The 22,527-nt window shown below is 32.0% G+C and overlaps 5 protein-coding genes across 5 annotated transcripts; 4 read left to right on the forward strand and 1 right to left on the reverse strand.

Annotated features, from left to right (window-relative positions):
* Positions 1-7,077: 7,077 nt before the first annotated feature.
* On the reverse strand, positions 7,078-9,061 carry LOC124539063 (cytochrome c oxidase subunit 5B, mitochondrial-like). Its single transcript, XM_047116387.1, has 3 exons — positions 9,005-9,061; positions 8,098-8,265; positions 7,078-7,305 (listed from the first exon to the last, which is right to left on the reverse strand). Exons 1-3 carry the CDS (start codon positions 9,009-9,011, stop codon positions 7,130-7,132), a joined length of 351 nt encoding a protein of 116 aa, XP_046972343.1. The 5' UTR covers positions 9,012-9,061; the 3' UTR covers positions 7,078-7,129.
* Positions 9,062-9,473: 412 nt separating this feature from the next.
* LOC124538793 (larval cuticle protein A3A-like) lies at positions 9,474-10,665 on the forward strand. Its single transcript, XM_047115992.1, has 2 exons — positions 9,474-9,604; positions 9,989-10,665. The coding sequence occupies exons 1-2, from the start codon at positions 9,593-9,595 to the stop codon at positions 10,565-10,567; spliced, it is 591 nt and encodes a 196-aa protein (XP_046971948.1). The 5' UTR covers positions 9,474-9,592; the 3' UTR covers positions 10,568-10,665.
* A 3,450-nt stretch (positions 10,666-14,115) lies between these two features.
* Positions 14,116-14,785, forward strand: LOC124538796 (larval cuticle protein A3A-like). The gene is made up of 2 exons (XM_047115995.1): positions 14,116-14,147; positions 14,221-14,785. Exons 1-2 carry the CDS (start codon positions 14,136-14,138, stop codon positions 14,755-14,757), a joined length of 549 nt encoding a protein of 182 aa, XP_046971951.1. The 5' UTR covers positions 14,116-14,135; the 3' UTR covers positions 14,758-14,785.
* A 2,681-nt stretch (positions 14,786-17,466) lies between these two features.
* Positions 17,467-18,804, forward strand: LOC124538794 (larval cuticle protein A2B-like). The gene is made up of 2 exons (XM_047115993.1): positions 17,467-17,585; positions 18,143-18,804. Exons 1-2 carry the CDS (start codon positions 17,574-17,576, stop codon positions 18,716-18,718), a joined length of 588 nt encoding a protein of 195 aa, XP_046971949.1. The 5' UTR covers positions 17,467-17,573; the 3' UTR covers positions 18,719-18,804.
* Positions 18,805-19,315: 511 nt separating this feature from the next.
* On the forward strand, positions 19,316-21,385 carry LOC124538792 (outer dynein arm-docking complex subunit 4-like). Its single transcript, XM_047115991.1, has one exon. The coding sequence runs from the start codon at positions 19,586-19,588 to the stop codon at positions 21,365-21,367; it is 1,782 nt and encodes a 593-aa protein (XP_046971947.1). The 5' UTR covers positions 19,316-19,585; the 3' UTR covers positions 21,368-21,385.
* Positions 21,386-22,527: the final 1,142 nt, after the last annotated feature.

Consider the following 22,527-nt stretch of genomic DNA (forward strand, 5'->3'; position numbering starts at 1 on the left):
TCTTAATTTTTGTATTTCCCTTTAATTTTTCGTAATTTAAAAATTATTAAATAGATTTTTTTTATAACATTAGTGAATCACTGAAATTGATGTACTTGTGTTTGGCTGTCTAGTAAATAGGCTATTTTACTGGTTTTTAAAATCCATTTTATATTATTTAGAAGAAGTTAAGGAACCCAGTAAAAGTGGATTTTTTTTATTTCTAGTACGTACGTACGTTAAACGCTACTTGGACAATATGGCGCTGCAATGGGGTCGGTGACGTCACTTTGCTGTATTTTAATCAAAAATGAAGAAAGTGACTTCATCATAAGCCTGGCCAATCAGGAGCGTTTTGTGTCACGTGATAAACATTTAAAAAATGCATTTTTCTTTATGGATTTTTGAATAAATTAAGTATTATTTTCAACTTTCCTTAGTAAATAATCATTTTTAAACTCATAATATACACTGATTACGATAATACACAATTTATTTTTCGCATTGTCAAATAGCCTATTGTGATCGGACTAGCTATGAACTTAATGGGATACCATCGGAAATATTAATAAGTATCTTACCAAATTTAATTAAATGTTAAAAGTGTTTCGATAATTTGTAATTCCCATTTTATTTCGTTAACAAAATACTCTACGTGCAACTCATACGCAATTTAACATTCGTCCATGATGAATTTAAATAAAATACTGTAAGAAGAGGATTTTCAAACATGGGTATTCAATAAATATATAATATAAGGTATTAACAACTCAAAGGCCTATGGAAAGGAGCACTCTCAAGCTAAAATACGGAATACAACAAAAGTCATAGATGTTTTACAATACTGTAAAAAACTGAAGTGGAAATGGGCCGGCATGAAAGAGGAGATATGGGTCAAGCGTATTTAACTACGTGGAAAGGCTCTTATTAAGAAAGAGAAACAGAAGTAGACCCGTGGAATTATTTATTTAAGCCCCTTAGGAAATTAATTTTGAAAAATCCTCTATTTGCTCAAGTTAGACGGCCCTTAAATCAATATATCAACATTTTGATGAATAAAAACTATTTAATTGTAAAATAAAAAAAAATAACCTTTCTGAGATAAGAGATAACCTTTAGTAAGCAAAAATTAAGAAGTAATAATAATTTAACATTCAGTAGTTGGAGTAAATAATGTGTTAATGTTTTTCGGTTGTTGCACCGTATTGAATTTAGTAGATTTTATATAGAGCACTTGATATTAATTTATTGTTGAAATTATTTTTCCTTCAGAGGACATATATATTTACGGTTCGTATTTTTTATTTTACAACATTACGTTGCTTCCAGGTAAGTCATATTTAGAAAAAAAACATAATATACTCTATGGCATATACTATATAGTACTCGATGGGACCTATATCTACATATATAGAACCTTAATCTTTGGTCTTCTGAAATAGTACGAAACCATAAATATGTTTAAAAAAAAACGGTTTGAATTTTCCATGAATTAAATAGAGAACGCGTTGATGTCTATTACATGTAAGTATTAAATATACTAATATGGCTGCTACTTTTATAAATCATAGTTGTAGCACTATTAATTTTTGATTGACAAATTAAAGTTGCATTTAAATTTAAATATTTAATAACTATGTAGAAGGATTTGCGTTATCTTGTGAAAGACACGTCAATTAAGTAGGGATGCGTATGGGATGCGTATTTCCGGCTTAGAACCAGTTGCTGCTGTTTTAATTAATGCATTTTAACATACATATATTTAATTCGTGACAACATAAAATATTCTACTTGGTGGTAGGGCTTTGTGAAAGCCCGTCTGGGTAGGTACCACCCACTCATCAGTTATTCTACCGCCAAAAAACGGTACTCAGTATTGTTGTGTTCCGGTTTGAAGGGTGAGTGAGCTAGTGTAACTACAGGCACAAGGGACATAACATCTTAGTTCCCAAGGTTGGTGGCGCATTGACGATGTAAGGAATAGTTAATATTTCTTACAGCGTCAATGTCTATGGGTGATGGTGACCACTTACCATCAGGTGGCCCAAATGCTCGTCCGCCAACCTATACCAAAAAAAAATCTTGTATAAAATGTTTGAATACGACTTTAATATTGTTAAACGAATCAGGTGATTAGCTATTTATGGTTTACGTTTTTTTGAAAGCGTGCATCTAGTTTAAGTATCATGCACCATAGACATGTAAGTCGTGCCTCAAATATTATCATGACATATTTAAGACATGATATAATGATAAGCTATCATTATAATTATGTTTTGCTATGCATTTGAAAGCAGGCACAAAAAGTTCTGTAATGCTAATGTTATATTTTTTTGATATATTCCATACATTCCTCATTTCTGTGTGTGTGTGACCTTGAATTATTAAATTTGGCGAAAAACAATATCTTGTACTACAAGAGGTATTAGTTCGAAGAATAGAAGAATTGTTGGGAAGAATCTGATAATTATTTGTAACGACTAAACTTTAAATATTTAATAAACTTAGATATAGTTTATTTTGATTTGATTTCAATTATTATAATACTGTTGTAGTGATTATTAAAATTTAATCCGATAATCTTACTTTCTTTACACTTTACATTATATATTTATATAAATCGGATAGCAATTTTGGGTCAAACTTGAATTTTAATTTCTCAGCAACATTAAACTTTAAGGCTATATATAACCTTTAAATAAGACGAGATACGCTTCCATGGTCATTGAATTACAGTAGGTGCGCAGTGAAATAGGTTAATTTACTTAAAAGTTTACCGCGGTCAAATGAATAATATTTACATTTTTATTGTAGGCTATAACATAACATAATAATAATAATATAACATTGAATACCAAAATTAGGTCCAATAAGAAATGAAAATGGATGTCACTAATAATTAATTATCTGGTTGCGCCTTTGAAATTTACTGATAACATGTTTAATTTATTTTAAAAATGAAGTTCATCAAAGAGTTTTAAAGACAACGTTACGTTAAAACTACAGGGCTTTTAGCATGGCTGATCAGATTAGGTCTTCAAGTCCAAGATGTAGTATTGGTAAAAAACATAAAATGAGTGATAGTAGCATTTACGATAAAGCAACGTATGTATCACGTTGCTATGTATTCTTACAGTACCAATATCTCTGGCACGCTCTCTCTGCAACTTAGTTAATTCTTCATATATAAATAATAATAAAAAATCAGGCGAATTGATAACCTCCTCCTTTTTGAAGTCGGTTGTTGTTATAACATGAAAAATTACTCTTCCAAATTTCGCCACGAAAAAGAGCATTAAATGTATAAAGATGTACTATATTTTTACCGATTTTCTTTTAATTAAAAATTGACTTGGATAAACTTGGCGTTTGGAAAAAATAACAATAGTTTCATCATAAAACTGCATATGATGTTATTGTATAATTGGACAGCGCAGACTTGTGCTTTTGCTTGGATAATCAAAATCAGTACACAAAATATAAAACTGAAGTCGGAACATCAATATAAAATGATTACTCTCAGTAACACAAGCATAAGTGCATAAGTATTAGGACTTTATGGTAATTATCAATAGTAGAGGTTAAGTATATAATATTCTATAATAATATTTATAAAATATATTTTCAGAGTCCAGGAAATTGTAATTATTATTTCTGAAATTTTATTCATTAAGCAATAGGGATCTATCGGATTAATAAAGTAAAAACATTCACTGTTTTCACTTTATTAATGAACTAACAACTGGATAGATGATATAATATTGCTCGTAATATAAAATGCTACCAAAATTATGTATTGTAACTTAGAATATATTGATCAAACATAGTCATGAAATTGTAACCGTTCTATACTTCGATTTAGATTATTTGTAGAGCGAATTCTATCCGCAAAATGGGAATTGGAGCCAAAGTGTTGTAACTTACGCCTCTTTCACCGCATAGAATAATAAACCATTTTATTTATTAGGAATATTGCTTATAAAATTTCGTGTAATAACATGTAATATTTATTATGTATATAAACTAAGTATTAGAGCTCAGTATTGCTGTCAGAACCAACGGCAAAACTCGATAAGCAGGATCGTACAGACGGATGTTAGAAAGTGAAATATTTATGTGGCATCAAATAACGCATTATACAATGACTCGCTTCACTTACTTTTGTCGCGAGTGAAAAAAAACTTTGACCAGCAATGTAAGGTAAGCAGTATATGTACGCATAGGCATACACTCCTGCACTATACAATATATACTCTGGTTTGATTTTTACTGTAACCGTTAGTCGTAAGTTATTATACAGTCAAAAATATAATAAAAATTTACATAATTGTCATTCTATATTAAGTAAAGTCCTTTAACGTGATCTATGTGACCCTGTTGTGTCACTTTCAAATTTAAACACTGAATAGCGAATTTATATGTATAATAAACATAATTGTTAAATACAACTTATTCTTATGGTAACTTATATTTCGTATGAAATACACGCAAGCTAACAAGTTTTAAGTGCTATATTTAGCATTTATATATTGCAATAACTCAGCGTATGAATAGTGCATCGATAATTAATAAATAACTATTGATAGATTGTCAAAATAGTTTTTGTTCTTAATTGATCATTTATGAAAAAAAAAATTTTCTATTTTATAGGATTACAGATGAAAACATTTTTTTTAGAAAATCATAAATGATTTAACGAGATTATAGACAGCTTAGTACAATAACGAATGAAACGAAAGCTTGACCTATACAGGGACCTCATTCAAAATACATATGTTAAAAAAAATTAAAAGTCACCTATTCAATGTTCATGCTCTATTTGCACATGTGTTTGGTTACTCTGTGACTAGATCTGCAATACGGAATATGCTGGTGAACGCCACGCTTCTATAAATACGACCAATGTCGCGATTGTGTTCGCTATTACTTCGAATCCTTTTAACGAGACCATTTGCAACATGCTTCGGGTAATAATTATTCAATTAAACAGTCAGATATATTATAATTAAGTTCAGTAATTATAATGTATATTATTTTTTTATTTTACAGGTCCTGGTATATGCTCTTGTATTAAATGGAGTGTTGAGTATAATAGTTACAGACCCCCCACCAACGAGCACAGAGTATAACTACTGGTACGACATAGTTGATCCCTCTACCGGTGACGCCAAAAGTCTTCACGAAGTTAGACAAGGAGATGTTGTCAAAGGTTCGTATTCCGTTTTAGATCCTGATGGAACTAAACGGATCGTTGACTACACCGCTGATTCTAAAAACGGGTTTAAAGCGATTGTTCGTAATGAACCCTATACTTCGAACCAACTGCAGAACAAGCGCCATATGAATTATAATCCAAATAATGTACATAATTTTGGTGGGAATGGTTACATATATCCTGTTCCATATTTAAAAAAAATGGTGCCCCCAAAATTTTCATTAAACCGGTTTGTTCAAAGTGATCAAACGAATTATTTTACTCCTGGCAACAGTACGTCATCTGAACGTCTCAATTTTAACCGGGGAGAATATTTTATGCCAAATTATATGCATAATTAAACTTACATTAATTTACATAAATTATTGTGAAGTTTATCGAGCTGTAATATGTTATGTGATATTAGTTATACAAAAATATGAAATATAATAAATGTGTCATGATTATTTCACTGGTGTTTTATTTTGAAAACGAAATGTATATATTTCGTTTTAATCTATACTAAAATTATAAATGCGATATGTATTCAATGTTTGTCTGTTACGAATTGACAGCCCAATAAATGAAAATATTTTTTATTAAGTTATCATAACTTGAATCCAAAGTAAGGACATAGGCTACTTTTTTATAACTAACACGTTACGACCAATCCTTAAAATGCAGGCGACAACTGGTTTAGATCTTATTTAGTTTGTATTAATTGATAATAAAGTTGTTTTGAGTAAATAGTAATGGTTCAAGGTGCACAGTGTATGTTGATTTTCTTCATAATTACATAGATAATGTTTTAACTTTTATTTTGATTGTCGTAAGGAAATTATGTCTATAGAAAACTTTATTTCACTTGTGGGATATAAAACAATATAAAATATATGAGGGCTCATATATAACCAACTAAATTTCGTACGCGGCTTAGACTGTTCGTTCGTAGGTTTTGGGAATACAAAAATAGCTTGTTTCGTTATTTGCGGATTAAACTTATTTTTAATCAAATTCCATCAAATTCGTTTTATTGATTTAATCGTGAAAGTGTCACATAAAGAAAGTTATGGTTGTGTTTATAATACTAGTATAAAAAGTTGATGTACTTTTCGAAATTTTGATTGTATTTTGTTTAAAAGATTACTATATTAAAAAAATATATTTGTCTCAAAATGTTTATGTAATAAATCTTCAGTCACTATTTATAAATATGCCTGATGTCGTCACAATGTATTTAAGTATATTCAGAATAACAATATTATCTATATTTACAATAACATTGATCACTGATAGTCAGTGATAATCATTGTATGTACTATCTTATAACGCCAAGTTCGCCGACTCCGCAAAGTCAATAATTTCTTCTTGGGACATGGTATTTTTTTCTTTAAAAAAATCCGCAGATATTTTTAACTCTGCTGATTCATAAATTCATCTTATTTAAATATATATATATATATATATATATTCATGTAAAAAGTATAACATTGAAAACAAAATAAAAAAGAGTAGAGGTGATACTTTTAGGTAGGATAGGTATATATCAGTAATACATACCTACACTACATTCCGAACCGGAGGTAGCTTTCTTAATATTGTTATGTGAAAGTAAAATAATCAGGAAATGATTTTGATTTTGGAATAACTTTACGCATTATTACGTACATTTACTGTGGGTGGACGATTAAATAAAGTAATTACAAAGTATTTATTGCTATTATTTTATATTAGTAAATAAATACTAATAATACTCATATTTAATTAACAAAGAAGTTTAAAGGACATTAAATGGCATTTTAAACATAACGTAAACTATGGCAAATTCTGGATTAATTATAGCAAATAAAAATATAATTTGAATTAATTACAATCACAAAATAAATCTTTGTAGTTGTGTTGTATTTGCATTTTTCATAATATTATATTGTTCCGTGCAATTAATACCAAGAAACATCACAGCGGCGCAATGGGACACAGCACGAACCAATAACCGCAGCCGCAGCGCTTCGGCACACCTTGGTGTAGCCATATATATTCAATGTGGTTTGTTTCGGGGTAACAAACGCAGCCCACGAGCCGCTTGCAGAATGCACTCGGGATAAGGTTAGGGCATTCCCAGGTACCTAGCCCTGAAAGGGGATCATTGAAAGTATTAGTTTGATGGAACTATGCGCTAAAAACTTAGTACTATTTTTCAAAGTCATACATTTTTTTATATGTTTATTAAAGCATAATATAAATTTTTTTCATTGTAAAATTTACTCTGATCGTTAGTTTATTTAAAAATAAAAATTAAATAAAATGAATCCCATCACGTTTGTATTTTAAATAAACTCAATTATTTACGTTATAATTATTACTATTTTGAGTCAGATTTTATATATATTTATATATTTATATATTTTTATATATATTTTTATTTATATTTCTCGATTTGAATATCCCAGATAGCCCATTTATACAATATTGCGTCTACTATGTTTATAGGCCCTATCGTTTTAAATTACCACTTATGGGATTTATGTAAAAGAATAACATATGTAATCGATATATTTTGACATTTAACTTATGACCGAAAAATGTGCGTATTATGTAACATGGCCGGTGCATGTGAGATGAAGTGCAGGGAGTAAGCCTACAGAGGTTTTTGTGAGCTTATAGAACCCGCGGGTAGAAAGTACATACATAAAGCACTTTAATGTGTGATTTATTAATAATTAGGTTCCACGAATATACTCTATCGAGCATCAGTTATTGCATTTATTTATTTGAGATTTTATTAGCAGTTAAAGTGACTCTTCCACGCGCGGTTTGACGGATGTTCACATAATAGTACTTGAATAAATTATACATTTTTTAAAACAGACAGATGTTTACATTAAGTAAAATTTTTAAAATGTAGTTATTTGATTTTATTATACCTTTTTTGATACTCAGCATGCGGAACGGGTCGCAATCGCCAGAAAGATGAGCTAATAGTTCTTTTTTTTCAATTCCAGTTAGTTGGTCTAAAGTGTCGTGAAAAGCTCCATACATCCTGCTCCCATTTTTCCGCATAAATTTTAAAGAACGCAACAAAAACATCATATCTATAAATTAAGACATATTAATGAGCATTAAGTAAATGATAAAATAGAATACATACAATAATAACTGGCGCAAAGATAAATTATCACAAAAATGAGATTACAAATTAAATATCTATAATTAAATATTACTATTAGCCAAGTACCTTATTTATAAGGTATAACTATAATACAGACAATAAAATCTTGTAAAGATGTTGAAATTTATATCGTTTGCTTTTAAATAGTTTGTAGTCAATGTTAGTAAAACCGAATATTAAAAAATCAAGGAACTCGATTATTAATATATTATTATTTAAATCATCGTTAACATAAACATAATCTATCATTATAGATATATTCTCTACTCTACTCACGAAGACGCACGGACCGATTTGTTACTTTACTATTTTTATTCATAGTTGTACGTGTACGTGTGCACGCACACTAAAAAAACATTATTAGCGTGCGTGTCACTCACTCATAAGCACTTAATGCACGCCCATAATAATTTAAAGTGGAGGGGCGCGCCTTCTTTAGTGAATAGATCCAAAGTGATAGATCTATACAATAAAGATTACCATATATATACACACGGCTCCACATCATGGCATGATTTTAAATGCTATATTTATAAATTTAATTATATATCAATTAATAATATAAGATTTATGAGATGGATGTTTTAAGGTAACATTAAGGTGCGGGTAATGATGATGTATTTAATTACGAGCAATCTAAATAGTAAAATTTATCAACTTACTATTCATAATTATTTAAATAACATAAATTGTTTAATTGTAATAATTATCGAATTCGTATATCATCAAATGTCAATATATATTGACAAATAGTATATATTTTTAACATTAAAAACACAATGCTATGAATGCTTTTAAAAATAAGGTTTTATTGAAAAAAGGAATATTTACAACTATATTTACTATTTAAATTATTTTTTAATTTATATTATTAACATATATTATATATAAATATATTATTTATCAAAAAAATAATACTGCGAAGCGTAAAAATACATTAAGACGAACTGTGCAAAGAAAGCTTGTTTCCATTGAAAAGCAAGTGATCTTTACGCTTCAGATCAATCATAGCCTCGTAATCTTATTCTCAGATTACTCGATCAAATATTGATGTCCTTAGATGTGGTAAACAATAACCGCGCGACATACATTTTGTATGTAACCGCATTATATTTCATGTGTCAGCGCAATGGTAGGCATATTGCAGCGCCCGCGGCAACCAGAAGGTGTATAAAAAGTCCTAAAGATTTTGTTTGAGTACATTCGAATTGAGGACTCCTCATAGTGAAGTCACCTCCATCCCCTACAAAATGGCTTTCAAGGTATAATCCATAAAAGTATCTTATTTGAGTGATGCGAAGTCATTATGAATTTTTTGATTGGTTTCAAGAAACCAGATATGAAGATATATTTGTATGACCTGTTTTTTTGTAATATGAAAATAATAATATTATCATATTAAAACAAGGAAATAATAATTTGATCCCGAATGTATACCATACAATACTTAGTGAGCTATGACAAAACAAATGAAGGACATTTTTTTAATGTTTTTAATTAACATGGCTCGTCTGGTGGATCCATTATATGTTCATATAATTTTTATTTTTATCTATAAAAATGCACTCAATTTATTATATATGTGTGTTCGATTGTATAATAATTATTAGTAACATTAATATTTATTTATCTTTATTTGTTTACAGCTCGTTATCTTGGTTTGCGCTTTTGTCGCTGTCCAAGCTGGCGTGATCGCCCCTGTCACATACACAGCGCATCCAGCGTCGGTCGCATATGCCGCTGCACCTTTAGTGCATGCTGCTCCGGCCGCGTCCATTGTGCATACCGCTCCCATCGCCTACTCTGCTCCAGTAGCGAAAGTTGCAGCTGCGGCTCCCGTTGCCGTCGAAGAATACGATTCCCATCCTCAATACAGCTTCGCTTACGACGTTCAAGACGGCGTTACTGGAGACTCCAAGAGCCAGCACGAAACTCGCGATGGTGACGTAGTCCAGGGCTCATACTCTGTCGTTGACCCTGATGGCACAAAGCGCACTGTTGACTACACCGCTGACCCACAGAATGGTTTTAATGCTGTCGTACATAAAGAGCCCATCGCCGTGAAAGCCGTAGCTCCCGTAGCTAAAATTGCAGCTCCTGTTGCCTACGCTACTGCTCCTGTAGTCCACGCTGCCCCAGTGGTCCACGCTGCGCCTGTCGTCCATCACGCTCCGGTGGTTCATGCTGCTCCTCTTACCTATTCCGCTCCGCTTATTCATCATTGAATAAAAACATTTAGGTTTTAGTCAAGAAACAAATTGGATGATAATTAACTTATTATAGTTAATAAAAACTATTTATGGCAATAAATGTCTGAAACTAATTTACTTTTTTTTATTACGTTTATAGGGAAACATATGTCTTGCATAGAAATATATTAGTGACTCATCGTCTTATATACCCATTTACATCAAGTCACAGTAGCAAAATAAAATGGAAACGACATAAACATAATGTCATTGAATTAATACATATTTTTAAGTAATAATGAAATGATAAAATTATTTAAAATAATATCCATAATAAAATATTTATAAAAGAAGAGAGAAGACTAATCACTGAAATAATATTCTATCAATATAATAAGCAGTAATACTATACAGTAATAATATATAAAGACGGTACAAGCACAGAGACAGACAAAAAATTTATAAAAATGTTACTTTGATATACACATATACCGCGTATACATACGCTTTACACATACTTATGCTTTTAGTAAAAAGCGGTTTTTTTAAATTGCAAACAGACTCCAATTTTATTATATGAAGGAGAGCCAGTGGCTTTTTATTATCTGAAGCTATTTAAGTTTTACTATGGTTCATGATTTTTGAAATGACCACCACATTTGGTCACTGATACTTGGTCCATTAATCTACGATGCCACGCCAAGTCCTTTTCTCAATCGCTACGCTCAAAGTATTGTGCAGCGCAATGGGCGCACATTTGCACAGATTTACATTAAATAACAACGTTACCTATTCCGTTTCCAATAATTTTAGTATTATTTACAATTAATATTTATTTTGCAATACGAGTACTTTTACTTACAATTTAAACCAAGAGGGCCTGAAAATAATATTATAATGATGGCAACCTATTTTAGCATGTAGTACATGTTAAATATATTTATTCAGAAAAATAAATTAATAGTCGTTTGTATATTTAATTAACCAAGAAAAGAGATAATAATTGTATACAAACGAGGAGGAATGGTAAGCTTATAACAATTAGTGTCTGTCTTTGCTAAGTTAATACATCAGATCAAGAAAATATTGATAAGTATACCAAATATAATAATAATAAATAACTCAATACAAGCTTATATTAAATATAAGAAAGCTTAGTATGTATTTTACTTTACTTTAATTATATAGTCTGTAATTAAAGTGGTGGAAAAGAGAAACTACTAGCATTTTTTTTCCAAAGCGGATTAATTCAATACTGTCACATAACGATTTTTAAATGCCTTTAGGAGCCTACATGATTAAATAATATATATGGAATAGAATTATGATAATAACTCAAAAACAATTTCAATGTACAATAATTATTAGGTTTTGAGAGTTCGTTTGTTACTAACGTTTTTTTTAAAGTAATGAAATAAACATAAGATAAGCTTTCCCGATGACTCATGCTCCACTGCAACGTGAAATAATCATAGCCATCTTCACCGAGCCGGGTTCGACTCGAAATTGCTACTTGCAATGTTACAAATTAATTTCTACTTCTCGTGTATGTATACCATATTTGTCAGTGTTTTTATCAAATCATCGATAATTTTTGGATACACCTATGATTTTTGTCAATATAATGAATTTTGAACTGTAAGATTAAAAATAGCCGAAAAAAACTAACCTAACACAGACACCGACTCCAAATATAACAATAATTATAACTACATGATATAATCGTTAATCGACTTTTAAGTAGTCTAATATTTTTCATTTCATTTAACTTAGGAAGACTCTAAAAAATATGTTGAATACGCAATTATTTTTATTACTTTTTCGTGCATATTCATTTGTTTTAAAATAGTGTTTTGTTTGAAGTCGGTTTTTCTTTTTGTTAAAATTTTTATTTATTTTTTGATTTTAAGTGAAGCTTGTGAATTTGACTAACTAATTTTTCTTAATATGGATAGATTAAGCGTTCCGTTTATATGAGTCAGAAACTACTTCGAGGACAATTTCAAAGGAAACTTGCGAATAAAGCAAAAATAGACTTTCGAAAATGCGACTTTAATACGTCATGCGGCATAAATTACAAGGATCCCTCGAAAGAGCTGTAATCGACCTCAGCAAAAAAACTTTGAAAAAGAGCTAATATATGTCGTACATCATATGACATCACATCACATACACAAAATTTGATTAAAGATAGTAAGAAATTCTGCCCCATATCGCACCCTAACTGCGAGCCGTATAGGGAGTTCCATCACTACATAGTATAAAACAAAGTCGCTTTCTCTGTCCCTATATCTTTAAATCTACGCAACGGATTTTGATGCGGTTTTTTTTAAAAGATAGTGTGATTCAAGGGAAAGGTTTGTGTATATAATACATGAACAATATAGTAAAGAAACACTGATAATTTTAGAAGTTTGCGATGTGATGTCGTAAAAAAACAAATTCTGTAGTATATTTAGTATCAGTATTGCACTCGTGCGAAGCCGGGGTGGGTAGCTAGTTAATTATAATATTCGACTATGATAATTACATAAACATAACCACATTACGGAAGGTGACTCAAATATCCAAATAACCTATAAATAAAAGATTCGACTGAGTATCGCTAACGTGCTCCTCAGAATTGTTCCGTTCCCTTCCGTTCCGTTACTTTGTCATAGATCCTGTGCTCAGAACCTTGCCAAACTTTCACCAAATTACCCTTGAAGTATATATTTTATAATAAAAAAAGAATTATCAAAATTGGTTAACGTGATTTTCAGTTATTAACCTATTTGTCGCGCATATACATAATGCAAATTTAAGACTTATGTCGTTTTCATATGGATACCATAATCGGAAAAAAATAAAAAAAAATGGGACCCCACGGGAAGCACTACCTTTCAAACAAAAAAAAAATACGGTCCACCCAGTGAAAAGTTATGAATGATTTTCAACCGACTTATGGAAGTCGGTTGAAAATCAGAAATAGCCATCCTATGATGTGACTGAACTGCCCAACTGAAAACTAAAAACAATTACGCAAATTATAGTGTTTTTTTACAGTTATATCTCCATTATATACATATGTCATATATAACTAGATAATATGTTATTAAATATTTTAAATGTGTTGTAATATATATGTTACACTATGATGGGTTACAATTTTAAAAATATTGGTAAATTGAATTGTTTACGTTACCAATTACCATTGTTATAAAACGTACTTATATAAATATTACAACTAAAAATGATGACGAACTAAAATAAACATAAACATATATTTAAGATCTTAAAATCAAAAATTCTTACGTATATTAAAAAAGTAAAAAAATATCGTTTTATAAATTGTAAAAATAAATTAAGTTGAGCTTTAAAGTTATGATGAAAATTAGAGAGACTGTGACTAAAGTGTGACATTTACATCCGGTAGTCCTCGTTCTATATCAAGTTATACAATTGGATTATTGATTTGGAATATGTCATCGACCGCTGTTTAATAGCGAGTAGGATATGCCGCCTATCAGTTCAGCCTCGGGGCAACGCTTACAGTATATAAACGGTAGGTTCACTTCTTTAAAACATTACATTTAATTGATCGCTCTTCAAGACAACTGCTAAAATGACTTTCAAGGTGGGAAATTAAATACTTAATTTGAGTTATTAGATGAAATTATTAAGATTAATAAATTTCTTTTTTTTTACAGTTTGTCGTCCTTACGTGCTTAGTGGCCGCCGTCAGCGCCGGTATAATTCCAGCTGCTTCTGTCTCCTACGCTGCACCAGCGTACCATACCGCTCCCGTGGCATACTCTGCGGCTCCTATTGCTAAGATTGCCTACAGCAGTCCAGTGGCCTATCCTACAGCAAAACTTGCCGTTGAGGAATACGACGCTCACCCTCAATACAGTTTTTCTTACGATGTACAAGACGGACTCACTGGAGACTCTAAGAGCCAGCACGAAACCCGTGACGGCGACGTCGTCCAAGGCTCGTACTCCGTTGTTGATCCCGATGGTACCAAGCGTATTGTGGACTACACAGCTGACCCCCACAACGGGTTTAACGCGATTGTGCGCAAAGAGGCTCTCAGTGTGAAGGTAGCAGCTCCTGTCGTAGCTAAAGTCGCCACTCCTGTTGCCTACGCTGCTCCCGTCGCAAAGCTCGCCCCCGTTACCTACGCAGCCGCCCCCGTTGTACACGCCGCACCTGTGGCTTACTCTGCTCCTTTCTACCACCACTAAATTTAAGAGTAACTTAAAAACAGAAATATATTTATACATATTTATAGAAAAAGGTGTTTTCATTCACTCTATTTAGATAACATAGAAAAACATTATATAGAAACTATAAACCATATAGGTTTGTGTCTATCTCTAGTGGTCTGTATTCGGTGTACCTATCTACGTTACGTGACCCCCTTGTATCATAATAAAATATCAAAATATACATTGAAAATAATTTAAGAAAAGTAGGCAGGCAAACAGACAGTCTACAGAAGAAACTATTCAAAAATATAACAATGTAAAATTTTTAGTATCATGTGATCCGACCTTAAATCTCTAAAGAAATATATAATAACTTCTCATTGAAGTTATTATATATTTCTTTGATATGTTTCCTTCCCTGAAGCTCAAACTATTTCCATACCAAATTTCATATAAATCGGTTGAGTAGGTTAAAATAGAAGACGTAACTGATAAAGTTACTTTTGACTTTGTAAGATTTTTATCAGATAAACGCATTTCTTAGAAATATCGACGAAGTATTATATAATCGTGTTTTTGTTTTAAATAATGATAAGTCATTGGTTCTCCCATAAATCTATTTTAATTGTATCAATGTACCATTAATATGAATGGTATTGTCACTCTGGGTGAAAGTAAAAATGAAAATATGTTTTTATAATTAACAAATACCTACTAAAATTAATATATTTTTTATTAAAAAATGTTTTTTTATGATAATACATTTACATATGTATCACAAATGATCGCCCCGGGGCCATTTAAAAATGACTAATTTACCATAGTAACGCGAATTTATTTGGTGATTTCTTTTACCAGCTCTTATTTGGATGAAGTGTTTCTTTCCAAACCGGTAGTGGAATTTTGAATCAATAAGAAAGTGTGATGATTTTACATCGAATAAAGCCTCAAGAGTTTCAGATTCTTTACACCATTTAATACACAGTTTTCAGTAAATGTTTTATTTAATAAAAATTTTAATATAACAAGTAAAGAATGAACTTTTGTTGCAAATGTGACCGAGATAAACGCAAAAGTCGTAAATAGCCTTGTGGAAGACTGCACCAGTGACCTTATGTCTAGGTCCAACTATCTGTTTGAATGTTTTGTAGGATTAGTTACTCTGTTTTATATGATTTACCATGAAGTGTCATTAACATATGCTATGTAGTTGTGATGAACCCTAATTTGAAAGTGTACTAATTTTATAAGTTTTCTTTATTTTATATGTACGGTGTAATCTCCGGAACCAATGATCTATTTAAAATTTTTTATAGGGTATAAATAATATTTATATCATATCATTTTCTTTATTAATATTTGCGCGAAGCGAAGCGCTATTAGTAGCGTATTTAGTTGCTTATACCATTTTCCTTCTATGTGTATGTATGTTATATTTTATATTATTTAAAATGTGGTGTTTTCGTGATATCGAACGTGTTAATGTATAGCTACGATTACCTTTAAATTGTAATATATATCTTAAATATATTAATAGAGTTGAGAATGGTAATTTTTGGTATTTAGAAATGAATAGTTACTTCCTGTAACTAATAATTTTTTATAAAGTATTTGTTACTTAAAAAAATTTTTAACCCAAAATACATTTTCATTGGTATGCGGTTCGATATAAATTATATCAAATGTCAAGCAATAGTGCGGTTGAGTGGAAAACAGAAATGCGACCTGGCGCTACGAAACATTGATACCTGAATAATTCAGTTTTGTCTTACGTAGCAATAGACATTACCGTATCCATTTACAAAGGTTATGGACTCAGGTAAAGAAATAGTGACCTATGTATCATGTAACCATCCAACAAAACCATACTTAATTTTTTTTTACATATTCAAGCACTGCCACTCTGTTCACAGTTTCTCCTGCAAGTTAATGCTTTAAAATAATTAAATTACAACATTTTTCAGTCGGAGAAACCACTCGCCTCGTTTATAAGGATAATTACATACTTCTGGTGGAGCCGAAATTCGACAAATTTAATAAAAAAATTTAAGTATACCAATTATTAAACAAATATCGAGAGAATTTATACCTAATAACTAGTAACCCTTATTTTTTGAGTTAACACAAACAATTTAATGATTTCTTTGAAATAAAGTACCTTTAAACCGAACCTCCTAAACCGTAAATCCTACAGACTTAATTATTTTTAAGTTCCCCTTTGATGTAAATTATAGTAATTTAAACTTAGCCGTCAGATTGAGATATTCAAAAATTAGTTCAAAATTGGATAAACAATCATTCGTATACGAGTTAGTTACATGTATTATATGTTTAAATCTAATAGTATTTCTGTAATGCAGTCGAAATTGATTATGACAAGATCATCATACTCGTAAAATACTTTTGTCTCAAACACTTTTGCTTACAAAGCTGAAAGGCTCATCATATATGAATTAATATATACAGGTATATATGCATATCGGCGGTAAAATGATTGCAAATAGTCACACTTATGACCTCCTAACGGGAATACGACGAATTACCAATAACCCTGTCTATTATAAGAGCAATAATGTTCTTATTTTAAATCAAAATGTAGGTTATATCCTTATCAGACGGCAGTAGTTTCGTTAAATTTCATAACATTTGGCCTAAAGTCAAGAACGCTGAATTTTCCGCCATTGACAAATTACAACTCATTTCCAATTGCGTGCACATCCATAGTGATGCGCCGACATAATACTAAGCGTGAACTTGGCCCGGTGTCACAACTCATACCAGTATATATACCTCGGCAGATTCTTCAGGAGCATAGTCACACTTGGCTTCACCACCAACTCATCTAAACAACAATGGCCTTTAAGGTAATACAAAATATTTTTACGAAAATAACATTTAAAAAATATTTATAAATTTTAATATTATATAAAACTTTTATTTATATTCTTATTATTCCAAACAGTATTTTTTTTAATTTAGATATTATCAGATTACCATTTCGTTAACCAATTCGTCAGTTTGAGGACTTCAAAAATTAAAAAATTAAAATTTAAAATTTGAGATTTATATCTATTGTATATTGATTTACTGATTTGCAAATGTTTTTCAATATCCGGTACTCAAAAATTCGAAGAACTGTCATATTTCAGTAACGCTGGCATATTTGAAAACCACTAATGCTTAAACTAATTGTGATTCAAATAGCAACTCAAAGCCGTCCTTGACAGACTCTATCCTCGGCCTATTAGTAATTTCTCCGTGCTCGCTTTACGTAATAAGTCTAGTGTCATTCTCATGAAACGGTGTTACTATTTCAAGTACAATACTTGAATGTAGTACACATAAATATGACCGTCATTTATCTAATGACAATTTCAACTTATGAATTTTAAGTAAATGTTTTTATTTTTTATTTTTGCAGATCGTTATCTTCTCTTGCTTCGTGGCTCTTGCCCGAGCTGGCGTTGCTCCTGTAGCCGTAGCTGCTCCCCTTGCAGCAGCACCTGTTGTGGCAGCGCCAGCTGTCGCAGCCCGATTGGAAGAATTTGATCCTCTCCCGCAGTATCGATTTGGATACAATGTAGCTGATGCACTCACCGGCGATTACAAAAGCCAGCAAGAACAACGTGATGGTGATTTAGTGCAAGGATCTTATTCACTTGTAGACCCCGATGGCACTCGCCGTACTGTAGATTATTCCGCTGATTCTGTCAATGGATTCAATGCAGTCGTGCGAAAGGAACCACTAGTTGCTGCACCGGCAGTAGTTGCTGAGCCGGCGGTTGTCCCTGCCCGCATTTCTGCTGCTCCCATCGTTGCTGCCCCCGTAGCTAAATACACTGCCGCATACACAGCTCCTTTGGCATATGCATCATACACAGCTCCAGTTGCAAAACTAGCATACTCCGCACCTTTTGGCTACCCAGCGCCCGTGGCAAGATTTGCGTATTCTTCCCCGGTTGCTAGGCTGACAGCAGCTCCGGTTGTAGCTGTCTAATTTATTCAGAATTACACCTAAAATTGACTGATTTCTCTCTCTTTTATATGGCCAATAAAGTTTTGTATTTGTGACAATTAATTTAATTTTACCTTTTATTTTCAAAAACCTACCCAACTCAATATTTAAACAATGTTCTTCATACAAAACAAAAATATTTTGAGTGTATAATAATAATTAATAATATTATGAGTGTATAATATTTAGTGATTTATGGAATTTTTTTTCACTTACTGATCTATTGGCTTCCTTATAAGGCTGCGAAACTTAAAACCTTATCGAATTACCTTTTGTCAGACTAGTACTAAGTTGCTGCTTTTTCATTCAAGTAATTCTAAGTACCATCGTAGTTAGAAAAGTGCTTTGACCCTGCTCCAAATCTTATTCGGATCGTATTGGCTTACAATTTATTACTAGTATAAGTTATGTGTATTGGCGATTTTATATCAATGGGTGTGGGCGATGATGACTACTTTAGTAAGCTCATTTGCCTGTGCAACTATTTTATTGACCTTAATAGATTTCTTTATCTCAAATATCACGAAATCTAGTCTAGCTAGATACGTTTCAAAAATGAAATTGAAAATCCTCTACTCGAAAACATATTTATTTAGAGTAACTTTCACTCTATCTCTCTTTATTACATTGAGTCAATATAATAGTATAAATTATATTATAAAACATGAACTATTCAATGTTCATTCTAAATATCAACCATGTACGTATAGAGGTTAAATTGTATTCTATCACTGTCTAAATTCTAAAAAATAAATATAATGTGACGTAAATTTGTCACTCCTGAATTTTTATAAATAATAAATTTATATTTGTATTTTTACTTAAGCAAAATATAAGCCATTTTTCACTATGGAGGAAAAACAACTTTACGGAGCTATAACGGTATATCGTGAAAGGGGTGCATATTTAAGAAGATTGGAACAATTTGAAAAGGCCAAGGCATCTTACGATGAAGCTTACAAAAGTTCTCCCGATGATGTGCGTATGCTTACTGGCCGCAGTCAGGTATGTGCGGATGCTGTCCGACCCGTACAAGCATATGCCGATGCAGAACTTGCTCTTAAATTAGAACCGGGTAATATGAATGCCCGAAACATGCAATCTCGAGCATTATACACAATGTCAGATTTCGAACGATCTGTTGTGATGAACTATCGAGGTGCAAGATGTAGACGTCAACCCCCTTATTTTATAGAGGGTATTAATCAAGGTGTTGAAACTATTCAGGACTGTATCGGTGTGAACGCTGGTAACGTTATGTTAGATTTCTTACCTTTAATTAAACAAAATGAAGCTACTCGTATCGATGAAGATGAACCTCAAAAACCCCTTCATATATCGAGAATTCCTAGACCAAAAAAGAAACGAAAGCTTACTCAACTAGAGGCACGAAAAAATTTGACACTAGCTCGTGTTTTAGCTATGAAATACTTAGGACCTATGGCTTACGATAAGTTTTTCCTAAGGGAACTAACTGAAGATCAACGATTAAAATCCGCAAATGCTGGGGGAAGTATTGAACTAAAAGAAATCGTAAAAGAAGCTTTACGATCTCTCAGTGAAAGGCAAGATATGTTGCGAGCTCAGCGACCGTATTATACAGTAAAATTAGCCGAAAAGGCTGAATCAAAACATCAAAATAAATACAAGGAATCAGTTTTAACTAAAGAACGAGAAGTTGGAGCTCGAACTGCTGAAAGACTTCTGAAACAGATTGAAAAATGTATGCGCGAGAATCGTGTTATGGACTTGATAGCACAAGCAGAACGCATGCAAATGTTTCTCGATAGTAAGACTCCACGTACATTACCAGATAAAGACTTGTATACGGATCGGTTATATCGTGCTGTTGGAGAAGGATATTTATCCCAGCATCGGTTATCATACACCCTCAGTGAACGTGGTAATCGACGTCGTATTGCTTTCTTGATGGGTTTGCCTGTCGGTCGTCCAACATCATTCGATTCAGTCATGGCAAACTATCCTTATAAATTCATTGACATAAAACAAGCTACAGCTAAAGTAATATCAACATTAGAAATGTGCGAAAATTCTACTATGAAATGCTGGTTAATGTACGAATTAGCTCGCCTTTTATGTACTCAAAAAAATTATGCTCTTGCTAAATTTTATGCCAAGCGCTGCCAACGGGAAGCTCAAGAAATAAGTAACGTGACATGGTGGTTAAATGGTTGTTTTGTTCTAATGAGCGGTGACATGCAACAAGGAAATTCGAATGAAGTACGAATACAAGTCGAGGAAGCGTACGAATTTTCAAAAAAAATGCAAGATCCAGAACGCGTGCAAGCATTTTTATGCAAATGTGCTGAAATGGCGGCGCAGACAATGACAGCAGACGAAAGAAAGGCAATCGTACAACGTGAAAGGCAGATAGTCAGTGTGATGGATGAGAAACAACGAGTTGAAACACAAGTTCTTTTCAAACGGATGTCAACTGTTCCCCCTGGAAGACGGTTTTCCGTTTTACCTCGCAAACCAGAACCCGGTGAAGCTCGAGCTGAACGTAAACGTCGTTGCCAGAGAGGATTGTCAGTTATACCAGGTCCAGAACGTGCTTTACCAGCTCCACCAAAATCTGGAACCCTTGGCTTCCAGATATTTGATATATAATTTTTATGAATATTGCTTTTGCGAAAAATGGAATCTAAACTGTAATTATAATGTTTATTTCTTATACCAAATGAAATATAAAACTCCTTGTTCATAGATTTATTATTATTTTGCTTCTTAAAATCATGACTTTTTGTTGTATCAATGGGAGTCGCAACCTCAGTGACGTAAAGTGGCACGGTTTTAATGGCAAGAGATATATTACACAATGCGCTTGGTACCATCGGGATCAACAACAGAGTAAAATCATTGGACGAAATCTCCATTGCGAGTCACCAATGTATTTTGGAAATCATAGACGAAACTGTATAGTGGGTTTGAGTCGTATTTTTCAACGGCTACTTTCGCCACTGGTAAGGTAAGGTAGGCCAACAGTGAAGAATAGGCTACAAGTGCGGCAGGCACCCACTCGCTGCAGCAAACAGTGAATTTTTCGAAATAGACCGAATATATGTTTATAAAAAACTTAAATGTTAGACAGTATCATAATAAACATATACTTCCTTTTTTATCCTATTGAATATTTTTTAGCTGTGTAAATATATAAAGTACAAAACGTTTTAGGAATATAACTGTTTCGATACGCAAAGCAAACTGCTGAATATAAGTCTTGTTCCTTTTATGTATTCATGTCTACACGAACAAGCGACGTGACGTCATGGTTCTGGTCCGGTGGTTGCACCCGCAGTAAGCTTTTGCTAACTTTCGCTTTTAATTGAAACTTAAGGATAGTCACGATCAAACAGAAATGCGGCCATCGGACCGTCTTATTGTTGACGAGGACAACGAAATTACATAAAGAAAAAAATTGCTGTATTTTATCAAAAAAATTATTAAAATCTTGTTATTTCAAATATACATACAAGTAATTTAAATATACAAAATACAGTTTCAGCCGAGTCACAGTTGCAGTGTATTCCTGACTGACTGCAGTGTCACCTACCTGCCAGGCATATTGACACACAGACTTATAATACTATTATTTTTTCTTTACTGCTGTTACTTTTAAATGATAACGATCACATTGGAAATCATGTTTAGTTAATTGAATTGAATTAAATAATTATGCACGCCGATAACAATTTAATTTAGAGAGGTGCGCTTTGTGTATGAGATTTTGTCAGATAATCCACCTTAAATGTCGACGTCCCACAGAGATC

Source organism: Vanessa cardui, chromosome 21 (genome assembly GCF_905220365.1).
Source record: "Vanessa cardui chromosome 21, ilVanCard2.1, whole genome shotgun sequence".
In the NCBI taxonomy this organism is placed as follows: domain Eukaryota; kingdom Metazoa; phylum Arthropoda; class Insecta; order Lepidoptera; family Nymphalidae; genus Vanessa; species Vanessa cardui.